At 44.8% G+C, this 21,610-nt stretch overlaps 1 protein-coding gene across 3 annotated transcripts in view; it reads left to right on the top strand.

Moving 5' to 3' along the window:
- The window catches only part of ESYT2 (extended synaptotagmin 2), a 90,131-nt gene extending 75,411 nt beyond the window's left edge, over window positions 1–14,720 (top strand). For all 3 annotated transcript variants that reach the window (XM_040984359.1, XM_040984356.1, XM_040984357.1), the window contains 7 exons: window positions 3,385–3,534; window positions 5,582–5,955; window positions 7,236–7,334; window positions 9,132–9,263; window positions 10,322–10,427; window positions 11,715–11,764; window positions 11,876–14,720. In XM_040984359.1, coding sequence (XP_040840293.1) covers window positions 3,385–3,534; window positions 5,582–5,955; window positions 7,236–7,334; window positions 9,132–9,263; window positions 10,322–10,427; window positions 11,715–11,764; window positions 11,876–11,921 — 957 coding nt within the window. In that variant the 3' untranslated portion in view covers window positions 11,922–14,720. The remainder of the gene's footprint in view (window positions 1–3,384; window positions 3,535–5,581; window positions 5,956–7,235; window positions 7,335–9,131; window positions 9,264–10,321; window positions 10,428–11,714; window positions 11,765–11,875) is intronic.
- The last annotated feature ends 6,890 nt before the right edge of the window (window positions 14,721–21,610 follow it).

Here is a 21,610-nt window from a genome sequence, read left to right on the forward strand (position 1 = left end):
AAAAGGCAGATTTAAGAAAGGAAAGACAGGGAGAAAGATCTTCCATCTCCTGGTCTACTACCCAAATGGCTGCAATGGCCAGAGCTGAGCCAATCCGAAGCCAGGAGCCAAGAGCTTTTTCCAGGTCTCCCCATGGCCACAGGCCACAAGCAGGGAGCTGGATGGGAAGTGGAGCAGCCAGGATATGAACTAACACCCATATGGGATTCTGGCACATGTAAGATTGAATTTTTGAGGCTGTGTTGAGGCACAACAAGTTAGGCCATCACTTAAGATGGCACCATTCCATATTGGCATGACAGTTTGAGTACTGGCACTCCGCTTCCTCTCCTGGTCCCTGCCAATGTGCCTGGGAAGACCATGGAAGATGACCAGAATACTTGGGTGCCTGCCACCCATCAGGGAAAACAGGTTGGCGTTCTTGGTTTCTGAACAGAACCTGGCCCATATTTGGCATGGTCAACTTCTTGAAAACTGCCAAATGGTTTGCCAGCATGACCATGCCACCTGCACTCCATGGCAGTATGTGAGAGTTGCACATTGACCACATCCCCCCAACACTGTTGCTACTAGACGGCATGGCAGTCCCCCTGCTCCAAGGATGTCATGGTTCATGGTGTCACATCTGCAGTTTAAATACCTCTATATTATAAGAAGAAAGACGAAACCATCCTCAGATAACTATTATTAAGCAATATATTGCTATAGTTCTATTTTACTTATTATTAATTGCTAACTATGCCTAACTTATGGATTAAATTTTAGCCTTTATGTCCATACATCCACTGGTGTTCTTGGATTGTATCTGTTGTGGCAAACTAGACAATGAAAAGTTCTTTCTTTTTTTTTTTTCTTTGTCTTTCTCCCTCACTCTTACTCTCATTCTCTCTGTCTCTGCCTTTCAAATAAATAAGTGAATGTGTGTGTTTTATAAAAGAGTGTTTGTCCTGTGGATAAGGAGAAGCTGCTGTCAGCATCTCACAGTAACTCCGCTGTCATCACTGTTGACGTTGGTCGTCGTTTTGTGTTTGTCGTCTGTCTTCCGTGGTGAAATAGCTGTTCAGTTTCTTTGTCCAATTTTAGTGAGATTGTTTTCAAACTGAACTATAAGCACTTAATATTTTCTTGAAGCAGATTCCTTTTTCCATGTTTTTCTGGTACTTTCTCCCAATCTGTGGCTTGGTTTTACATTTCTTAGTAGTATTTTCATGAGTTTTAAAATTTGATGAAGTTTCAATTTAACTTTTTTTTTTTTTTTTTGCTTTGTAGTCCCTATTCTGCATTCCGTTTCGGTGATATTCGGAAAACTTACGGCTTCCAAGATTTCTCATCTCTTTTTTCTGGAAATTTTGATTCTATATTACGTTTAGATCTGTGATCCATGTTGAGTTAATATTTATTTGCAGTATAAGAAGAGGGTCATAGAACATCCTTTAAAAATATGGCTAGCTATACAGTTAGTTGTTCAACATTTTCTGTTGAAAAATTATTCTTTGAAAAACAAGAAAAAGAAAAATTATTCTTTGTCCTACTTAATGAGGTTGGCATCTCCTTAGAAATCCAGTTGGCCATATGTGAGGGTCTATTTAAAGGGAGCCTTCTGTTTCATTGTTCTTTATGTCTGTCTTTATTACTGGTGCTTTATAAATAAATCCTAAAATTTAATAACCCTTCAAACTTTATTTTTAAAAAATAATTTCAGCTATCTTAAGTCTCCATTTCCGTAGGAATTTTAGTATCAGATTGCCCATTTCTACAACAAAACTGTTAGGATTCGGTAAGAATTTCATGGAAACTACAGTTTTAAGGGAGTAGAATTAAGATCTTAGCAATGTTAAATCTTCCAGTCTGTGGAAACAGCGTATCCATTTATTTCAATATTTTTTAAATGCCCCCAGCAATGTTTTTTAGTGTTTTGGAGAGAAGAGCTTAATTTTTTTTTTTTTTTGAAAGACAGAGACATAGAGAGATTTTTCCATTGATCAGTTCGTTCACAAAATGTCCACAGCAGACAGGGCTACTCCAGGCCAAAGTCAAGAGCCCAGAATTCAGGCCCAGCACCATAGCGTAGTGGCTAAAGTCCTTGCCTTGAACGCACCAGGATTCCATATAGGCGCTGGGTTCTAATCCCAGCAGGACCACTTCCCATCCAGCTCCCTGCTTGTGGTCTAGAAAAGCAGTTGAGGACGGCCCAAGGCCATGGGACCCTGCACCCACGTGGGAGACCTGAAAGAACTCCTGGCTCCTGGCTTTGGACTGGCTCAGCTCCAACCATTGCGGCCGGTTGGGGATTAAATCATCGGATGGAAGATCTTCCTCTCTGTCTCTCCTCTTCTCTGTCTATCTACCTTTCCAATAAAATAAATAAATCTTTTTCCAAAAAAAAAAAAAAGGTGGGGGGCCGAGTATTCAACCAGGGTCTCCCTCAGGGAGGGCAGCGTGCCAAGGACCTGAGCTGTCATTGCTGTCTCCCAAGGGACACAGCAGCAGCCAGCTATTGGTAGGATTCTGATCAGGCACGCTGTGGGTGCAGGTGGCCCAAGCAGTGACTTCATCTGTGTGTGGAACACTGGCCCCTAATTTGTAACTTTTCCTTTTTTTTTTTTTAAGATTTATTTATTTATTTATTGGAAAGTCAGATATACAGAGAGGAGGAGAGACAGAGAGGAAGATCTTCCATCTGATGATTCACTCCCCAAGTGAGCGCAACGGCCAATGCGATGCTGATCTGAAGCCAGGAGCCAGGAACTTTTTCCGGGTCTTCCACACAGGTGCAGGGTCCCCAAGGCTTTGGGCCGTCCTGGACTGCTTTCCCAGGCCACAAGCAGGAAGCTGGATGGGAAGCCAAGCTGCCGGGATTAGAAGCAACGTGTTCAAGGCTAGAACTTTAGCTGCTAGGCCACTGCATCAGACCTACCTCCAAGTTCTTACTCAATGTTATTAAGCTGTGATGAATAGCAGTCTAACACAATAGTTCTTATTACAAAAATCATACTGGAAGTTAATATTCAGGAGAAAGAAATTATCCAGCAGTTAAACGGGTATTGTGACCTTCAAAACAACTATGCAGATTTTTGGCAGAGGAGGCTTAAAAGGATTCTTGGAAATGTCACCAGCAGAAGCTTAACAGGTTACTGTTGGTTAGGACCTTGTTGTGACATGTGACAGAGACATTTGTTATAACGTTACCGCTCTTGCTAAGGAAATCTCATGCTACTGTATCATGTGTGGAAATCCTGCTTAAATAAATCCTGCTGAACTATGTGCGGCATTTTTATTTGACAGGTTGTTTTGATAGTTCATTTTGTGGCCCCTTTCTGCATCTTCTGGAATCTCTGAACCTCGGTTTTCAGCACTGATGTTCTTGCTGTGTGTGTTTTGCAGGTCAAAGATGAACAGCATCAGTGTTCTCTGGGGAACCTCAAGATCCCTCTCAGCCAGCTGCTGGCCAGTGAGGACATGACCATGAACCAGCGCTTCCAGCTCAGTAATTCAGGTCCAAACAGCACCATAAAAATGAAGATGGCCCTCCGGGTAGTGTATAGTCTTTTGCAATCAATACGGTAGCAAATGGGCAGAAAGTGAGTTGGGCAAAGGGAAGCTTGCGGGTCCAGTGCCCAGTGCGGCGGGTATTGCCCCAGGACAGGCTCATTTGTGCTTACTGTGGCTGCTGCTGTGGAGCCACGGACCAATTTAACGGTTCTGTTTGGAAGTGTAAGAACAGTGGCCAAATGTTACCAAAATGCACAGAGAGGTAATAAAGACTGGACTCCCGGAACGTATTTCCGGGTTGCTAAAGTAGGCCCCAAACTCTCCACTATTTTTGCCCAACTGTGTATTTTTGTCTTTGATCCAGAAAGTATCAGAGTTTTTCCCCAAGGTGGAATTTTTCGAAGATTGTTTGGGAGAGCGAATTTAATGAAACTATAAAACAAGTGGAAACTTACAAGTACTTCTTTGTCCAAAATTGATTGCAATTTGTTTGTAAATACCTACAGAAATATTGAAAATAAGGCTGGCAAATATATGGGAAAATGATAAAATTTACTGGTTAAAAAAATGCAAGCCAAAATGAAGGGCCAACTTTAAAAATGTGCTCTTAATTAAACTGTGTCATATTGCTTCTCTCTACAATACCTTGGTTTAGATTTTTAAAGGTTTGTTTGTTTAAACTCAAAGTTACAGAGAGAAAGAGAAAGCTTCTATCCACTGGTTCACTCCACACAAATGGCTACAACAGGCAGGGTTGCACCAGGCCAGCTCCAGGAGCCCAGAGCTTCATCTGGGTTCCCTGAATGGGTCCATGGTCCCAAGCACTTAGGCTTTCTTCTGCTAGTTTCCCAGGTACATTCGTAGGGAGCTGGATTGGAAGTAGAACAGCCAGGACTCAAACTGGCACTCAGGTGCAACACCCATGCTGTGAATAGCAGCTTCCTGTGCCATGCCACAATGCTCACCTCTGAGAAAGTAATTTAAACATTGAGTCCCTCGAGCATGTAGAAATAGTCTCCTTGCATCTGACCAAAGCAGTCGGTATCAGCAAAGCCTTTCCAAGGAAATTCCTCCATCTATTAAAGGAGCCGTTTAGACCAGCGGCTGTTTGTCCAGAAATCTTTCAGTAATAATACAAAGCGTAGGAGACCATGAAGGTAAACGTGTTTGCTCCAGCTTAATTTCCTAAATGCAGAAAATCTTGAGGCTGTCACCATCATCTCCGAGTGGAGGCTGCTCAGAGGCACATCGGGGAGCCCGGGATAGCCAAACAGCTGCTTCGCCTGCGTCTTTGCTTAGAGCCATGTGGCCTCTGGCTGCCGCTGTCTCTGCACTGATACTCATTCTTTGGGGGTGATCTCGCTAGGAAATAGAAGCTTTGGACTTCCATCTCTCTCTCTGAAGTTCCTGCCAGGAACTGTATCTATGTAGAATGGGAATTCAGTCTTCTGCTAAAGAGCCTGTGACTAAAGGCGCTCTTCCAGTAAGAACATGATCCCATGATTGTAGAGATACATTCAGATGAGGAACCTGTTGAATGGCATGGTAATGGTACATGCATTGCCAGAAGTGATACTTTGATTATTTTGATTTGTTTTATCTTAACTTACTGCGACAGAATATTTTTATAATAACTGGATAACTGAATAGACTAGATTTTTTTTTTTAAGTTTTCAGCCTTTTCATTTTTAAAGGTTTTTTTTTAATTTGAAAGTCAGAGGTGGAGAGAAAGACACGGAGAGAGAGAGATGTTGCCCATCCACGGATTCATGCCCCAGATGGCCGGAATGACTAGAACTGGGTTCAAAGCCAGGAGCTTCTTCCAGATCTCCCATTAGGGTACAGGGGCCCAAGGAGCTTGGGCCATTCTCCACTGCTTTCCCTGGCACGTTAGCAGAGAGCTGGAATGGAGAGAGGGCAACCAGAATTCAGACAGTGAATGCTTACACCCCAGGCAGTGGTTTCACCAGCTGTGCCCACAGCACCAGCCCCTCAACAAATTTAAGTGTTTGCAGATGAACACACGTAGATGTGTTGAACTATCAAAGTATTATAACTGCATCATTTTTTTTAAAACCTCTACTTGTAGGTGCTCCATCATGAAAAGCAAGAAAGGCCTCCTGACTACCAACATTCAGCTCAAGTAAAACGACCCTCAGTTTCCAAAGAAGGGAGGAAAATGCCTGTCAAATCTCAGAGGTCTGTGTCTTCGGGCACTGGTGGCAGCAACACGACTCCTTCGACTCCAGTCATTGGGGCTGCAGATAAAACTGGCGTGGAAGACAAAGCCCAGCCCCCCGAAGCCAGCCCCAAGGCCCCCCACGACCTGGGCAGAAGCTCCTCCAGCCTGCTGGCATCCCCGAGCCACGTCTCAGTGAAGGAGCCCACCCCTAGCATAGCCTCGGACATCTCACTCCCCATCGCCACCCAGGAGCTGCGGCAAAGGCTGCGACAGCTGGAAAAGTAAGTGGCCCTGGTGTGCACAGCTGTCCCGCTGCAGGGGTGGTGTTTTCACACAGAGCATGTGTCCTGTGTACTGCAGGGAGAAGGTGGGAACTACCTCTCTCTTAACCGCAGGATCCTAGGTTTGTATCGCTGTTTCGTTCTCTGTGTCTTTGACTTTCAAAATAAAAAGCTTTTATGGACCTAATCGTTTAAAGATTACAGAAAGATGGAGGTGATAAATTTCATAAGCAAGACAAGAAGCTTAAAGCTCTGGACCCACTATGTGGCTCCTCCTCCTGCCAGGAAGAAGAACTCCACAAAGAGTTGACCTGTTGCCTGTTACCGTGTAACATGAGGCTTGGGCAGTAAGTGTGGCTTCTCTGTTGTGGCCACACAGCTCCTGCTGTCTCAGGCTCGGTCAGCACCCCTTGTTACTACCCAGGCTCTTGTCTTCCGTGGCTGTTTGTGCTGACTTCTTACAGAAACTCCTGACCCATACACATGTTCAGAAAAAGAGGGGAAAAAATGTCAGTGTCCGTCACGAGCATTCCGTGTTGAACTTTTTGCTCTCCAAAGAAAAACCCTGACCTTTGAAACAGTTCTTGCTGTTTGCTGTCACAGAAGCGCACTGAGTTATGAACATTAGTCAGAGCAGCGAGGCAAAGGTGAAAACCCGCTTGGCCCTTGATGATTGCAAAAGTGCAAAACTCCAGGCCTGCAGGTCCACCCCAACAGACCCCCTTGGATCCACACTTGCTTCTTTCCTTCATACTTCCCAGTTGGTTTTATTGGCGGGGAGGGGAATCAATGTCTTCCATCTGTTTCTTGAAGGAAATAGAATTCCAGCTTGGAGCCACTTTTTTTAGGAGTTAGGTTTGCTGGCATGCTCTTAGAGCCCACTGAGCAAGACCTTGTACTTCAGCCTTGAGCGCGGAGAAGTCAGTGGAAGGGATAATACGATCTCACCAAGTGGAAGTGGAGCAGCGCTGCAGGCTGAGGCCACCCAGATGCGGGAGGTCACAGGTGTGACACTGCCCAGCCAAGGCTACAGAAGCGATGCTCGCAGCAAGCAGGCCTCTCTGTCTCATGAGAAAACTGCCCGTCTGAATAAGCTTGTGAAACCCTCAAGTGAAATCTGAATCCAATCGATGGTTCCTGCAGAAATTTCTAATCATACTGAAGTTTGTCGGTAATCTGCTTCCTTTTCATCTAAATGAGTCGAAATGCACTCGCTCTGTGCGTCAGGCCAGTGAAGCACCCCATCTCTGAGCTGGCAACTCTGTGCTCTGTTCACACAGTGGGACGACCCTGGGACAGTCTCCGCTGGGACAGATCCAGCTGACCATCCGGCACAGCTCGCAGAGAAACAAGCTCATCGTGGTCGTCCACTCGTGCAGGTGAGCAAGCATGGCCACCGCCCTGTTGTGTTGCTGCAGAAGCTCTTCCCTCTGAGCTCACCAGACAGACAGCTTATGCTTCGTTCCAAAGAGCAAAGCAGTGAGCCACACCACAAATGGCACTAGTGAACGGCACTAATGTTTAAAAAGTATTTGGTTCTCTCAAGAGTACACGGAATATAAAGGGTGCGTACCAAAGGTGAAATCCAAATGACTGGTATCTGTGAGCTCTCATGCTCTCGGTACTTGGGAGAAATGAATTTTATCTCCACGTATTGAAAGCAGTAAGGTTTGCAAGTTTGCCCAAGAGCCTGGTGAGGGTTCAGTGTAACAGAGAAGCTTAAAATTCTAGAATGAACTGTTCAGATTATTAGAAACAAATGCAGTAACAGTGAAGACCATTTTCAGAAGAGCATGTGTAATTCCACCACCCCACAATCACACACCCATATGTATAACCTAGACACGTGTGTACATACATGCATTTTTTTTTATAATTTGCACTATGGCCCAGTCTTTCTTTGTTAGCCTCTATTTTCCATTACTATGATGCTAGCATATACTTTTTGTTCTTCATGCTATTTCATAAATCTTTTCTAGCGGATTCATAACTATTTTACTTCCTTTGTAACATTCCTCTAACTTTCATAGTTTATACAATGTTCCCCATTGTTGCATGTCTAGATTGTGTTACTTGTAGCAGATTTCTCTTCGTTGAAGTGGTTTTTAGAATTATTTACAGGAATAGATTTACCAGCTCATAAGATAGAAAAAGATTATAGGTTCATGATAGATATTGCCCTAGTTTTGTTTTTGTTTCTGTTTTTGTTAAGATTTATTCATTTTACTTGGAAGCTAGAATTACTGAGAGAGGAGAAACAGAGATAGATTCACTGGCTCACTCCCAAAATGGCCATAGTATCCCTGCTGCACTGTCTGAAGCTGGGAGCCAGGAGCTTCTTCCGGGTCTCCTACACGGGTGCAGGAGCCCAAGGTCCTTGGGCCGTCCTCCGCTGCTTTCGCAGGCCATAATCAGAGAGCTGCATTGGAAGTTGGGCAGCTGGGACACGAGCCAGTGCCTATCCGGGAGGCTGGGGCCGCAGGCAGAAGATCAGCATGTTACTACACCAGCCCCACCCTGTCTTTTAAAAAGAGTATATGAAGCAGTTGTTGTGACACAGTGCATTAAGCTATCATCTGCAGTGTTGGTACCCTGTCTGGATGTTGGTTCAAGTCATGTTTCTGACCCAGCTTTTACTAATGCACCTGGGAAAACACTGGAAGATGGCCCAAGTCCTTGGGACTCTGTGCCCACATGAGGAAAATAGGTGGAGCTCCATGCCCCTGGCGTGGGCCTAGCCCAGCCCTACCTGTTGTGGCCATTTTCGGAATAAACTAGCAGATGGACAATCTCTCTCTGACCATCTCTATCTGTAACTCTGCCTTTAAATAAACCATAAAATATGAGTAAATTCCAAAAGCTTGTGGGAAAAAAAAATTAGAAGTCAAGTTATTTTTGGTGCAAAGAATGCTGAAATGTGCATGGTTTCTTTTTTTTTTTTTCATAATGTGCATTTCTCATAAACTTTTTGAAGAGCCCTCATAGGAGGCCAGCGTTGCCGCTAACAGAGCTCAGAGACGCCATCAAGCCGGGTGGGGAAGGCAGGAGGCATGCCTGTAGCATTTGCCGTTCATCCTTTACTCCTCTCTGTTTCTCGGTGCTTAGTGATAAAATCTGTTTCGGTGGGATGCTAACTCTTGTTTTCCTAATTCTGACATCTTGGTTTGTGTCATCAGAAACCTCATTGCCTTCTCTGAAGACGGCTCTGATCCGTATGTCCGCCTGTATCTATTACCAGACAAAAGGAGGTCGGGGAGGAGGAAAACGCACGTGTCCAAGAAGACATTAAACCCAGTGTTTGATCAAAGGTACGAGGTCTCATTCCATGCGGAGGAGGCAGCCTGAGTGAAATAAAGTAAGAAAGCTCCTGGCAGTAGCTTTGAGTGACTGAACGCTGTGAACCAGTGTGCTGTTGAGAAGTATAAGTGAAAAGCCTCATTAGGTAAATTGGCGTTCTGAACTTCATGTTGAAGGGCTAAACACAGTAAATCCAAGTGTAATCTGTGCACTGGAAGGCTGGCAATTAAATAAAGATGAGATCATTGGTGCTCCTGAAGAACTTTGATTTTAGGGAGTTATGACTCTCGGTGCCTACTGTGTTAGAAATTGAAATTAGGACTCTAAAGATACATGTATTTCCAGCAGGTATTTTAGCAGCAGGTAAGATGCAGCTTTGGGGTACCTGCACCTCATATTGAGTGCCTGGGTTCAAATCCCAGCTCTGCTTTGGACTGCACCTTCCTGTTGCGGTGCACCCTAGGCAGCAGAAGGGGATGACTCGGGTACCTGGGTCCCTGTCACCCACGTGGAGGTTCAGGCTCGTGGCTGCGACTCCAGCCCCTCCTGCTCTAGCCACTGTAAGCAGTTGGAAAGTGAACCAGCAGCTAAAGATTCTGTCTCTGTCTCTTTGCCTTCCAAATAACTTTCTAAAACTCCAAGTGTCTTGGAGTCCTTTTGCCTTCTGCGAAGCTCCTGTCACTTTGGAGATGGTAGGAATAGGGGCTGCAGATTGAGCAAGAGCAATCCTGAAGCCGGGATTGGGAAGCTTAGTCGCACAGTGTGACTCCTGCCAAGAGTCAACCATGCGCTCTCAAGAAGCAACTTCTCACCCGTAGAAGTGAACCCTGGGCAAGGAGGTCCAGATGTGTGTAGGATGCCACTCCTTCCTTCTGTTTGAGAAATAATAGGGAAAAGTTGCATTTGAGTCTTCATGAAATGCCGCATCAAGTTAGAGACGTGCTCAATTATATAACAAAAAATCCACATAGTATTTGGAATAGTCTGTTGAGCAGAAATGTCATTTTTAGTTCCAAGAAAGTCCAGAAAACTTTCAGCAGAAGATGAATGGGTTCTGTTTTCCCCTCAGCTTTGATTTCAGCGTCTCATTACCCGAAGTGCAGAGGAGGACCCTGGACGTGGCCGTGAAAAACAGCGGCGGTTTCTTGTCCAAAGACAAAGGGCTTCTTGGCAAAGTAAGTTTTTGGGGTTTTTTTTTTAATACATTTTTATTTTGAAATTTTGAATTATGTGGTGCAATTTTGTATAGACTGGGATTCTACCCACAAACTCCCACCCCCCCAACAGATTTTCCCCATTTTGCTACAGTGGAGTAGTCCTTCATAAGGAATCATAATTCCATCAGTCTCTTATTTAAGTGTACCCCAACATTGTTGGTACAGACAATGTCAGACAGTCCAGCATCCCATTGTCCACACATGTCCAACAGTTTCATTGGGAATCCATCTTTCATTTGGAAGCAGGCATGCATGTTGCATTGTATCCCCACATCTGGATATGGTAGTCCCCAGCAAAGTAAGTTTTTAAAACATCCTTAACTGTATCCAATACTTTGTAAACATCAGACGTGGAGTAAATATCAGGTTTTGAGGTCACACTTATGTAACTGGGAAACAGGAAACTTAGTCTGCTTAATGCTTGTTTCTAAGGGAAGAGGTCCAACTGTGACGTGGGTGTGTAGTCTGAAGACATTTTAAGTTCCTTTCATTGTTTTACAAAGTCATGTCATTGGCTCACTAATCATACTAACTCTGTGAGCTTTTGAATACAAGGTTGGTTTCTAAGTTTTTTACTCCTTTATTCAAATATCACATTGGAAGAGAGCAGAAAGGAAGCCATTTCTTTACATTTGCACTCTGAGCCAGCCCCACTGCTCTGTTTCTGAGGAACCACTGTTTCTCTGAATGTCTTGCAGCCGGTGTTCAGATTTCCCTTTTGTGTAGGATGATCTCTTACGGAGCTAGGCCAGCAGAGTCGTGACTTGTGGGTGAGGCACGGCCACAGCAGGACGAAGCTGTCCACCTAAGCTGCCCTGCCACCAGGGGGAGCACAATACCCCGCCCCTGGTGGAGGATGGGCGGGGGGGGGGGGGGGGGGGGGGAGCACAGTACCCAGCCCTGATTGGGACAGGGGGAGCACAGTACCCCAGCCCCTGATTGGAGGACACGGGGGTTGGGGGAGCACAGTACCCCAGCCCCTGATTGGAGGACACGGGGGAGCACAGTACCCCAGCCCCTGTTTGGAGGACACAGGGGTGGGGGGAGCACAGTATCCCAGCTCCTGGTTGGAGGACACGGGTCTTTTCAATGTGAACTACCATATCATGTATAGATGAATCATAGGATAAAAAAGGTTGAAAACATGCTGGCCACAGAACAAACAGCAGTTGGAAAGAATGGTAAAAGACGGCATTTTTTTTCTTCCTCCTTTCCCAAACCACCTTTTTTCTTTTTAACCCACAGGTACTGGTTGCTCTGGCATCTGAAGAGCTCGCCAAAGGCTGGACCCAGTGGTGAGTTTCCCACCTCAAACCGATGTGCCAGTAACAGAGAACCCCATGCATGTCCCCTGTCACTGTGCAGACCTAACCCTGTGCTGTCGCCCTCGCCCTGTGCTCCCACAGGTATGACCTCACGGAAGACGGGGTGAGACCACAGGTGGTAACGTAGCCACGTCCGACGCGAGGCGTTCTTCCTGGCGTATCCCCCACTTCTGCTGAGACCATAACCCTCTCACAGACAAACCAACCTTATTTTTCTAGTTTCATCTATTTGGTTATACATACCTTAATAGTTTTGTAGAGCTATTGGCATTTTAGGTGAATTTGGCCAATATTATCATTAAATTTTGTTTCTTAGATTTTCTGTATTATTTCACCAGTTATGACATTGTACCATAGGGTAGTAGTTAATTATGTTATGTAAAGCTGTGTCAGTTACATTACAAAAAAAAAGATGTATGGATATGCTTATTGTTGCCTTGTTTTGTATATTACTGAGATGTACTATGCCATGTAAATAGACTCTATTTTTTATAATCTACATACTGGTTTGAATTCAGAAGAAAATGGATCAAGGAAATATATATTTTCTTCTAAACCTTATTAAATTCTTGTGGCAAATAATCGTTTTCATCTTTGCAACAAAAAGTTCTCAGTGTCTGATTTTAAAGTGTTTTTAAGTAGAAAAACTGCAAGATTATTAAATATATTTCTGCCCATTATAGAGGATACAGTGTTCAAAACAGTAACATTTGTGTTAAGTATATAGATGTATTATTGAAAAATCAGTTGAAGGGCTTCTAAAGAAAATGTTTAATAACCGAGTAATGTAAAATATCCAAAAAATTGTCATGGTTCACAAGTCTTAATGTACTCATTGATATTTCTTACATAAAAATGAAATGTCTTAAGCTTATTTCTGATTATTATAACTTATTTGTGACTTTGTGCACAGACAAACACGTTATCCTTTTCCTGAAACAGAGGGGGCAGCCTTTCAGCGTTAGCAGTTAGGCTGTGGTGTCAGCATCAGGCAGGAGCTCTGCTCATTGTTTCCCAGCCCAGAGCAAGAGCTGTGTGTCCTTGCTCTCAAGGTGAAGTGCATCAGGGTGAGTGGACAGAATGTTGCCCCACACACCAAGAGCTCACTGCTACTGTGAGAAACATCTAGTTGTACAGCCTACACAGGACGGGTCACCCTGCTGGCACATACCCAGGTGCCAGCAGCGCAGCTCTTGGTGTGAAATAACCCTGCCGGGAACTCCTCCTATGAAGCCATGACTGACCTTACTATTGGGGTGTGGTGATACAGTTTTTATCTTGAAGTCCTTTTTTCTTTTTTTAGACTATTAACAGCATGTGTTTTTACACTTGAAACCCAAAGCATCTTGTGAGGTGACGGTATGATGTGAGGTGAGGCTAGGAAAGATTGTGAGGTGTATACTGTAAGCTATGGAATGAAAACTGCCCCCTTGGCCACGAGAACTCTCTGAGCAGTGTATGCATCTGTTGGGGGATGCATAGCTTTGCAGTTGAAACTAGAGATGTTACCTTAAGTCATTTTGAGGAGCTGAATAACCGAGGGACACCCTTCTGACCAAACATACCAAAGTGCCTACGCTGAACGCTGCTTCTTCCTGTACCCTCCTCCCTTTCCACGGGATTCTCTTTCCATTTAGAGCTTATGCATTGAACCCCAGCGGTTCATTTATAATGCAGTCACTCGCTTCACAACACATTTCAGTAACCATAAAGACCAGTATAATCCCACAGTCTCCTGTTGAATGGCAGTCTACCCCAAAACCTCTTTCTAAACCATTGCCAATTAGTGCAGAGAATTCATTCTTGGAGAAAGTTTGCAAATATCATTCACACACATTTAAACCTATATGCACACAAACCACTGAAAAGTGTTTCAGTAGTATGAGAAAGACAAGTAATAACTTGTCAAATCTGATTGTGTATTCATGGTATTGAAATTTTGATGTTTTTTTTTAAAGAAAAGGTCTCTTAAGGGCTTTGGTTATAATCTATAAAAGCAAGCAAATACTGGCTAGAATTTTATCATGCCAATAATTTTATCAGCATCCTAAAATCTGGGCTTTACACTCCTATACTTTATCTATTCAGCGTATCTTGTACTTACTGGAATGCTTTTCTTAGGTGATTAGGCAAAATTGATACAGTTAAAGGTACAAAGCCTGCAGGAAGCCAGTCTAGCAGCACAGTGCACAGATCCCTGATGCGGTAAGCTTGGGAGAGCTGTTCCGGGCAGTTGCTGTGCAAGTTTCCACCGACAGGTCCTGGGGCTGCTGGCCACTGCCTCCATTCTCCCTAACCAGAGGAAGGAAAGGGGGGCCTGCAGGTGCTGAAGCCCCTCCCAGATGTTGTTTTGTGTTTGTGTCATAGGGGGAAGGTTAGGAATGGTCACGGCCGTATGCTTGGATGGTGGGAATACTGTTGAGCTGTTCTCAAACACTGATAATCGATTTGTCTAGCAAAAGAGAACTGATTACTTTGAGCCAAACCAATGGAGGAGAATTCACTGAGGCAGATGTGAAGTGCGAATCCGTTAGTTTGTCCGTGTAGGTTGCTCATCCTGTGCCTTAACGTACAAAGATGTTGCTTCCACCTGTCAGACTAAGAGGAAGCCTTGTAGCTGTTTTGCCACTATTTATATTCTGTACCATAATTCTTTTTACAGATATTCTTTATCAAGCAGTCAGCCTTTTTTCAAGAACCTAAGCCAAATGCTGTGTTGTGTATAGCTGTGTGTTTATTCTCCGGTTGCTACATCTTTCCAGTTCTTACTGGATCGCCCGCTGCGTATGGAGAACTGCAGAGGGTTGTTTTTTAAAAATATCTATATACATATATATATATATATAAACATAGAATGTCTTTTTTGATCAACTAATTTTACATGACAGTGCATGTATTTATTCAATAAAACTTTTATGTTAGCTCATTTGTGTTTTGTCTCTCCTTTGCCTTATGAAGTGAAGTGCATCATGTGGGGTCTGATACTTTGGGAAGTATGTCCAGTGTAACGTCTGTGTTTGTGCCTTGGTCATTTGATGCTATTCCTTTGTTCCCAGCTCAGTGTGACCCACATAAGCATGACTCTGCCTCTCTCCTTTGACTTGTTGTGAGTACAGCTCTTCTGAAGGCTAATGCTGAGTAGGTGAACCAGATGCGCTTGTTACCAGAGAGCTCTGACAAGGCGCTGAACAGAAGTGGAGGGGGAAACGCTGGAGGACTCAGGACTCAGGGGTACTTGTAGGCTTTCTGCTAGCCCCTCAGTGTTTGACACTGTTCATCCCATTACTTGCTGCCCCGTTGTTTGTCTGTGCTGGAGCCCTGGAGAGCAGCTGCTGCCTCCTGCTGCCTCACACCCAGACCCTGGAACTGGGACCCAAGGGACACATACCTCTGCTTCAGCTGTCTGCTTTCCAGCAGGCGCCTCCTAGCCTCCGCCTGCAGCCCCTGCTTGCCTCTCCCCTGCTTGTATTCTCTGCACAGGTCTGAACTCATCACTCTACTGTTTTGCATTGCTCTTAGAATAAAGACACTGAACACAAGGCCCTGAGGACTCCCCAGCCGTATTGGCTTCTCCTGTTACACTTCCGTCACAGGTTTCCCTCTGCATTCCTCAGACTCCCCACACTCCTCCTCCCGTTGCAGCCTGGCTAACTCCCACTCCTTTCACTTCCCAACTTAAGATGTCTTTACCAGCACAGCCATCTACATCTCGCAAGCCTAGCAGCTAAAAGTCCTTGCCTTGAATGCGCTGGGATCCCATATGGATGCTGGTTCTAATCCCGGCAACTCCACTTCCCATCCAGCTCCCTGCTTGTGGCCTGGGAAAGCAGTCAAGGACGGCCCAAAGCCTTGGGATCCTGTGGAGAACATCCCAGTAAAATGATAAAAGTAGACTAAATCAAACAATGAACACCAATGCTAAAATAACAGGACTGAATTACCACCTATTCATATCAACCCTCAGTGTAAATGGCATAAACTCATCAATCAAACATTATAGATAAGTGGACTGGATCAAAAAGTCAAACCCATCTGTCTGTTGCCTACAGGCGACATCGCACCAACAAAGATCAGTGGGAACTATGTCATGGATTTTGATTTTTTTTTTTAACTTTCATTTCTTCAATTTTTTTCTCGTATTAAATTCTTGACCGACTCACAGGTTATACGGTAGCAGCTGTATGGGGGAGGGGGTTTGGGGAAAGGAGTAAGGTAAGGTAAATTCTAGAGCCTATGGAACTGCAGCATAAAATAATAATGAAATCAAAAAAATCAAAAACACGAAGGAAGGAAGGGTGGATGGAAGATGAGGAGGGAGAAGGAGATGGGGATGGAGGGAGGGAGGAAGGAGGCAGGGAGAAGTGGAGAGAGGGAGGGAAGAAGGATGGAAGAGCGAGGATGCATTCCCCACGTGGCTGTCTCCGTCGCACACAGGTGACTGCACTTCAGAGTGATGGACATGTTATTCTCGTTGAATCCTCTTCAACTTACTAACAGATATTTAATAGCAACTAATTGCTTTGCCCAAGATTCCCCTTTTTCTTGTTCTTGGCTTTGCCAGCTGCTTCAACTCTCAGTTAAACTTCTTTATGAATATTTTAACTTAAAACTTAACACCATAAGCTTCTTGGATCATTTATCATGCAATAATTTCTTCCAAAAACCTGCCCAAAGATAACATACTAAAAATGTGTCATCGTAAGTGTCTAAATATATGAATGTCCTAAATACTAGCAGTAGTAACTGGCAAATATGCCTTTTAGTCTTTTCTTTCTTTCTGGTCAAGTGTAGGAACTAGGGTTTGAGAAGCTTTTGTTTTATGCTTTAATATTTTCTGGTTTTAAGATTCTAAACCTGGGGTCAGTGTTGTGGCGTAGTGGGATAAGCTTCTGCCCACAGTGCCAACATTTCCTATGGGCTCCAGTTCGAGTTCCAGCTGCCCTGTGTCTGACCTACCTCCCAGCTAACGGTCGGGGAAAAGCAAGTGGAAGATGGCCCAAGTGTTTTGGTCCTTGCTGCCCATGTGGGAGACCTAGATGAAGCTCCTGGCTGCTGGCTTTGGCTTGGCCAAACCTTGGCCATTACAGCCATCTGGGAAATGAAGTAGCAGAAAGTTTGATCTTTTTCTCTCTGCCTCCCATCATATCTCCCTCTCTCTGTGTAACACTGCTTTCCAAATAAACACATCTTTTTTTAAGAAAAAAGTATAACCCTGTGAAGCATTTCATTACATTCCTTGAACTGTAAAATATAAGGCAAAAATACAGCTTTATTAATTCAACATGTAAAAGTGCAGCCACTGTGTAGAAGTTGATAGAACAGGGCCCGGCGCGGTGGCGCAAGTGGTTAAAGGTCCTCGCCTTGCACGCCCGGGATCCCATATGGGCGCCGGTTCTAATCCCGGCAGCCCCGCTTCCCTTCCAGCTCCCTGCTGTGGCCCAGGAAAGCAGTCGAGGACAGCCCAAAGCTTTGGGAACCTGCACCCGCGTGGGAGACCCAGAAGAGGCTCCTGGCTTCGGATCGGCATAGCTTTGGCCGTTGCGCTCACTTGGGGAGTGAATCATTGGACGGAAGATCTTCCTCTCTGTCTCTCCTCTCTGTATATCCGCCTTTCCAATGAAAAAATAATAATAAAAAAAAAAAAAGAAGTTGATAGAACAGGCAGTGAGGGAGAAAGTCTGTCTGTTCATAGACAAGTCGCTATGCATGTATCAGTGTGTGCATGAGTGTGTGTTGGCGTGTGTGCGCTCCTAGGGACCTGTGTCCATGGGTGTATATTTGCATCATAATCAAGGTATGTTGGTGCATGCCTTGTGGACACCTGAGTTGTGCATGAGCGTGAACACATATGTCAACACATGTATCTTTAGGTGCACATCTGTGAGCACATGCCGAAGTGTGCTGGTGTGTTTAACCTTTCCAAGCCAATTGTTCGCAAACCTAGTGTCTCAGACTGTTTTTCTCCAAATAGAAGCTGAAGTATGATTTGTGCGTGCACATGGTTGGTCTGAAAATGTGACCCACTGGGCTGGGACCTCTGTGAGGTAAGATAATCCTCCACTGTGGCACCAGCACCCATAGAGGTGCCTGTGTGTGATTCTCTGCTTGCAATCCAGCTCCCTGCTTGTGGCCTGGGAAAGCAGGGGAAGATGGCCCAAAGCCTTGGGACCCTGCACCCACATGGGAGACCCGGAAGAAGCTCCTGGCTCCTGACGACCAACTCCTGGCTTTAGGTTGGCTCAGCTCCACTATTGTGGCCATCTGGAGCGTATCAGTGGATGAAAGATCCCTCTCTCTGTCTCTCCTTCTCTAACTTTGCCTTTCAAAGAAAAAAAATTATTTTATGACATTTCTTATTTTATTGTTTTTAATTTTATTTTTGATGAACTTTACATCGTTGAGAAAGGTACATTCGTGTTCATGTGGACCACTCATTAGGATGAGAAGGGTTGAGGAACAGAGGAAAGCAGATTAGACCACTGTGTGCAATTTTCTTTGTCTTCTTCCTGTACCTGGGGGAAGAAGGAAGATTAAGGGAGAAGCCACACCCAGCATCCTTACTGCATCAGTACCCAAGAATGGGTTACTGCCACCCAGTGTTATCGCAGGGTCCTCAGTGTGGAGCATGCCCCAAGGGTTCTGCTCAAGAACCTATTCTTGAAATGCTGTTGATTTCATTGCTCCAAGGGTGAGGAAATTCTCCCAAGGTCCATTGGCTGAAATAGTCCACCCAGATACTTGCTGTCAATGCTTGGCTGGGAGAGTTGTCCAATTTGTTCTGCCCTCCCTCCTCTGATATGATACCAAATGTCCTCTGCAGGCCCCAATGGACTGGTATATCCTCCATGTGCATCTGGGCATGCCATCCCCTGCGCCATCTTAAGCTACTGAGGAGGCCCAGTTCTGACACATGCACTCCACAATCAGACCACAGATTCTATGATTCTCTCCATAGTTAAAGTTCTGAGTCCAGTGCTTCAGCTAGTGGGGAGGGGTTCCTCAGAAAAACCTCATCTGAGGTGACCCCAGACCCAACTCCCATGTGTCAGCCAGTATGGGGTCTAGCTCAAGTGCATTCCCCACATTTACCCACACACACTGGTGGTTACAGTTACTAGGTCAGTTCTGTCTCCAGCCCCATCTGTTATGCAAACTAAAGGATGCTGTGGCCCAGCCCAACTCAGCCCACCACACACTTGGGCCTCATGCGCACCAGTGGGAATTGCAACCGGCAGCCAAAACCTCCCACCAGGCCTTCCGCCAGCTCTGATTCCTGTGCATACTGGTGTGTACAGCAGACTTGTCCTGTCTGTCCCACATCCCATTTAGCTTCTGTGCACACCAATGGGAGCTACAGCGTAGCTCAACCCAACCGACCACATTATCCAGCTCACACTCATGCCAGCAGGTGCTAACACCTGTCTAGCCAGGTCCACCCCCAGCCTTGATTCTCCTACTCACCAGCGGGAGCTGCAGTCTATCAAAGAGGTGCCCACCATTTCCCTCCTGGGCCCACTCCCAGCCCTGGAGCTTGCACTTCCCAGGTGGTCCTACAGTCTAGATTGACAGGACTTGCATCCGATCTCTAGCATTTGCCAGCTGATACTGTGGCAAAACCCAAGTAGCCTGGCCTTACTCTGGCTCATGCCTGCACCAGTGGATATGGTCATGTAGCCTAGCCTGGCTCTCCCCCTACCCAGTTCACATGCAGGATAACAGGTGTTGAGATCGGGTCAGCTGTGCATCGCTGGTCAATTGGGGAGTGGATCAGTGGATGAAAAATCTCTTTCTTTGTCTCTCCTTCTCTCTGTTTAACTTTGCCTTTCAAATAAAAAGAAAATTTAAAAATCCTTAAAAAAACAAAAGAAAATGTGATCCACTGAATTTGTTCTTCTTTATTATTCTGTTCTCTGAGACAATTTTTCTAAGATGATGATGACCTATTTCTTGAAAAGGTGGTGAAATTTATTTATAAAATTTCCTCAGCCTGACACTTTCTCCTTTAAAGTTCTTTATTGGCTTGTTTTACATTTCTTATCAAACAAGTATTGAAAGACACTTGTCATCTTTCAATTTGATTTGCAAGTGCTTGATAGAGTCCAGCTCCAGCCGAGTTCGGAGCTCGGGAAGGGTGCATGGAGTCAGTGACAAAGACACAGACACTGTCACTTGGTGCCCTCTCACAGCAGCTCCAAAAGCTGTCCTTTTTATTTACTCACACCCATTACATGCCTCTCCACAAACAGCTAATTGTTCTATTTTTACTTCAAGAATAAGGGGGCATGTACAGACATTTGGTCACTCCATCTGCACTTCAGGGCTAAGCAGGTGCCCCTAAAGATAATTCTGCAAAATACTGTATCTTATTCTTCAAAGCAAGCCATTCATTATTTCTTCAGTGGTAGTGATGGAGCGACAGCCAGGACTCCAAAGCCAAGGCACGTGCAATTATCTGCTAATCAGTAGTACGTTCCTACCACATTTCTATTTCTACAATTTACCAATTATTTAATGGGAAAATAGGTTACGAGGGAAAAAACATAAAATCCAAGACAAAAGTTTCAAATATTAAATCCCCCTACAACTATAGGCTTTACAACCCCATAAACAATAAAACGGTATTTAAAAGCATATTTCCTTAATTAAAGCATTTTTAATTCCTCTAGCTAAAAATTACAAAAGTGGCTAAAACAGTTACATTTTCTATGCACCAAAAAAATTGCAAAGACAAACTAGCCTTTGAGATCACAGTATCTAAATTTATTGCCATAACAGTTTCAGCTCTCATTCCCATCACTTGCATTAATATTTAGGATATTTATCAAGCCCTTTCCCAGAAGGTGTGTTATATGTGTGGGCCAGGTTCTGAGGCAGTGGTTACCACACAGCAAGGTGTCCAGAAATGGCATGGGCTTAATTGTGCTCCTGTGTAAATTGTCAAAGGCCCACTCACCAAGACATTATCAGCAACATTAACTCTCAAGCTCACATCGATTGCAAAAGCTGTCTCACAGGGGCAAACAACAATGCCTCAATAGATTACAGAATTCTTAGTGGGGTGCTTGAGTGCCCATGCAAACAGGGGGTGAGACTGTGTCAAGATGCTGAGAGAGAAATCTGCCAGGCCTTGCCAAACAGCTGGAAGCTGGGATTCTATAATCCCTGCATCACACAGGAGAACATTTTAAGGTTTCAGAACAGTTTTTTCCTGTATTTTTCACAGTCAGTCTGCAAGAAAACAGCAAGGGCAAGAGAGGGCAGCAGACTGGGCCTTTCTTTGTGACGTAAATTAGGGTTGAATTTCGTAATTTCCCCACATCCTCTTACTGATTGGGTGCAAGGACTGCACACGTGCAGTGAGCAATGTGAAGTTCACAGCGAAATGGAGAGGATGCCGTCAGAGATTTCACCCTGTCCGCCCTGCTGCCTCGTGCGCACGCCTCCCATCTGTGGCAGTTGGTGAGCTGACTTCGATGCAGTGCAGTCCCGCAGACGCCACGGCTTGACTTCTTGTTAACTCCAGTCTGTGTGTTGGGACAGCTAGACCCACACGCAATGACATATCTGTTACACTATCCTACAGAGCAATGTTTAACTGCCCCCCAAATCTACCGAACTCCGCCCATACTCCCCTGCCCTTCAAAACTGCTGGAAGATACTGGTGTGTGTGTGTGTGTGTGCCCTTCAAAACTGCTGGAAGATACTGGTGTGTGTGTGTGCCCTTCAAAACCACTGGAAGATACTGGTGTGTGTGTGTGTGTGTCTAGTTTTGCCCTTTCCAGAATGTCATAGAATCATAAGGCATGTGGTTTTTCA

The sequence above is a fragment of the Ochotona curzoniae genome, unplaced genomic scaffold (genome assembly GCF_017591425.1).
Source record: "Ochotona curzoniae isolate NIBS_2020 unplaced genomic scaffold, NIBS_Ocur_1.0 contig_4105, whole genome shotgun sequence".
Classification (NCBI taxonomy): Eukaryota; Metazoa; Chordata; class Mammalia; order Lagomorpha; family Ochotonidae; genus Ochotona; species Ochotona curzoniae.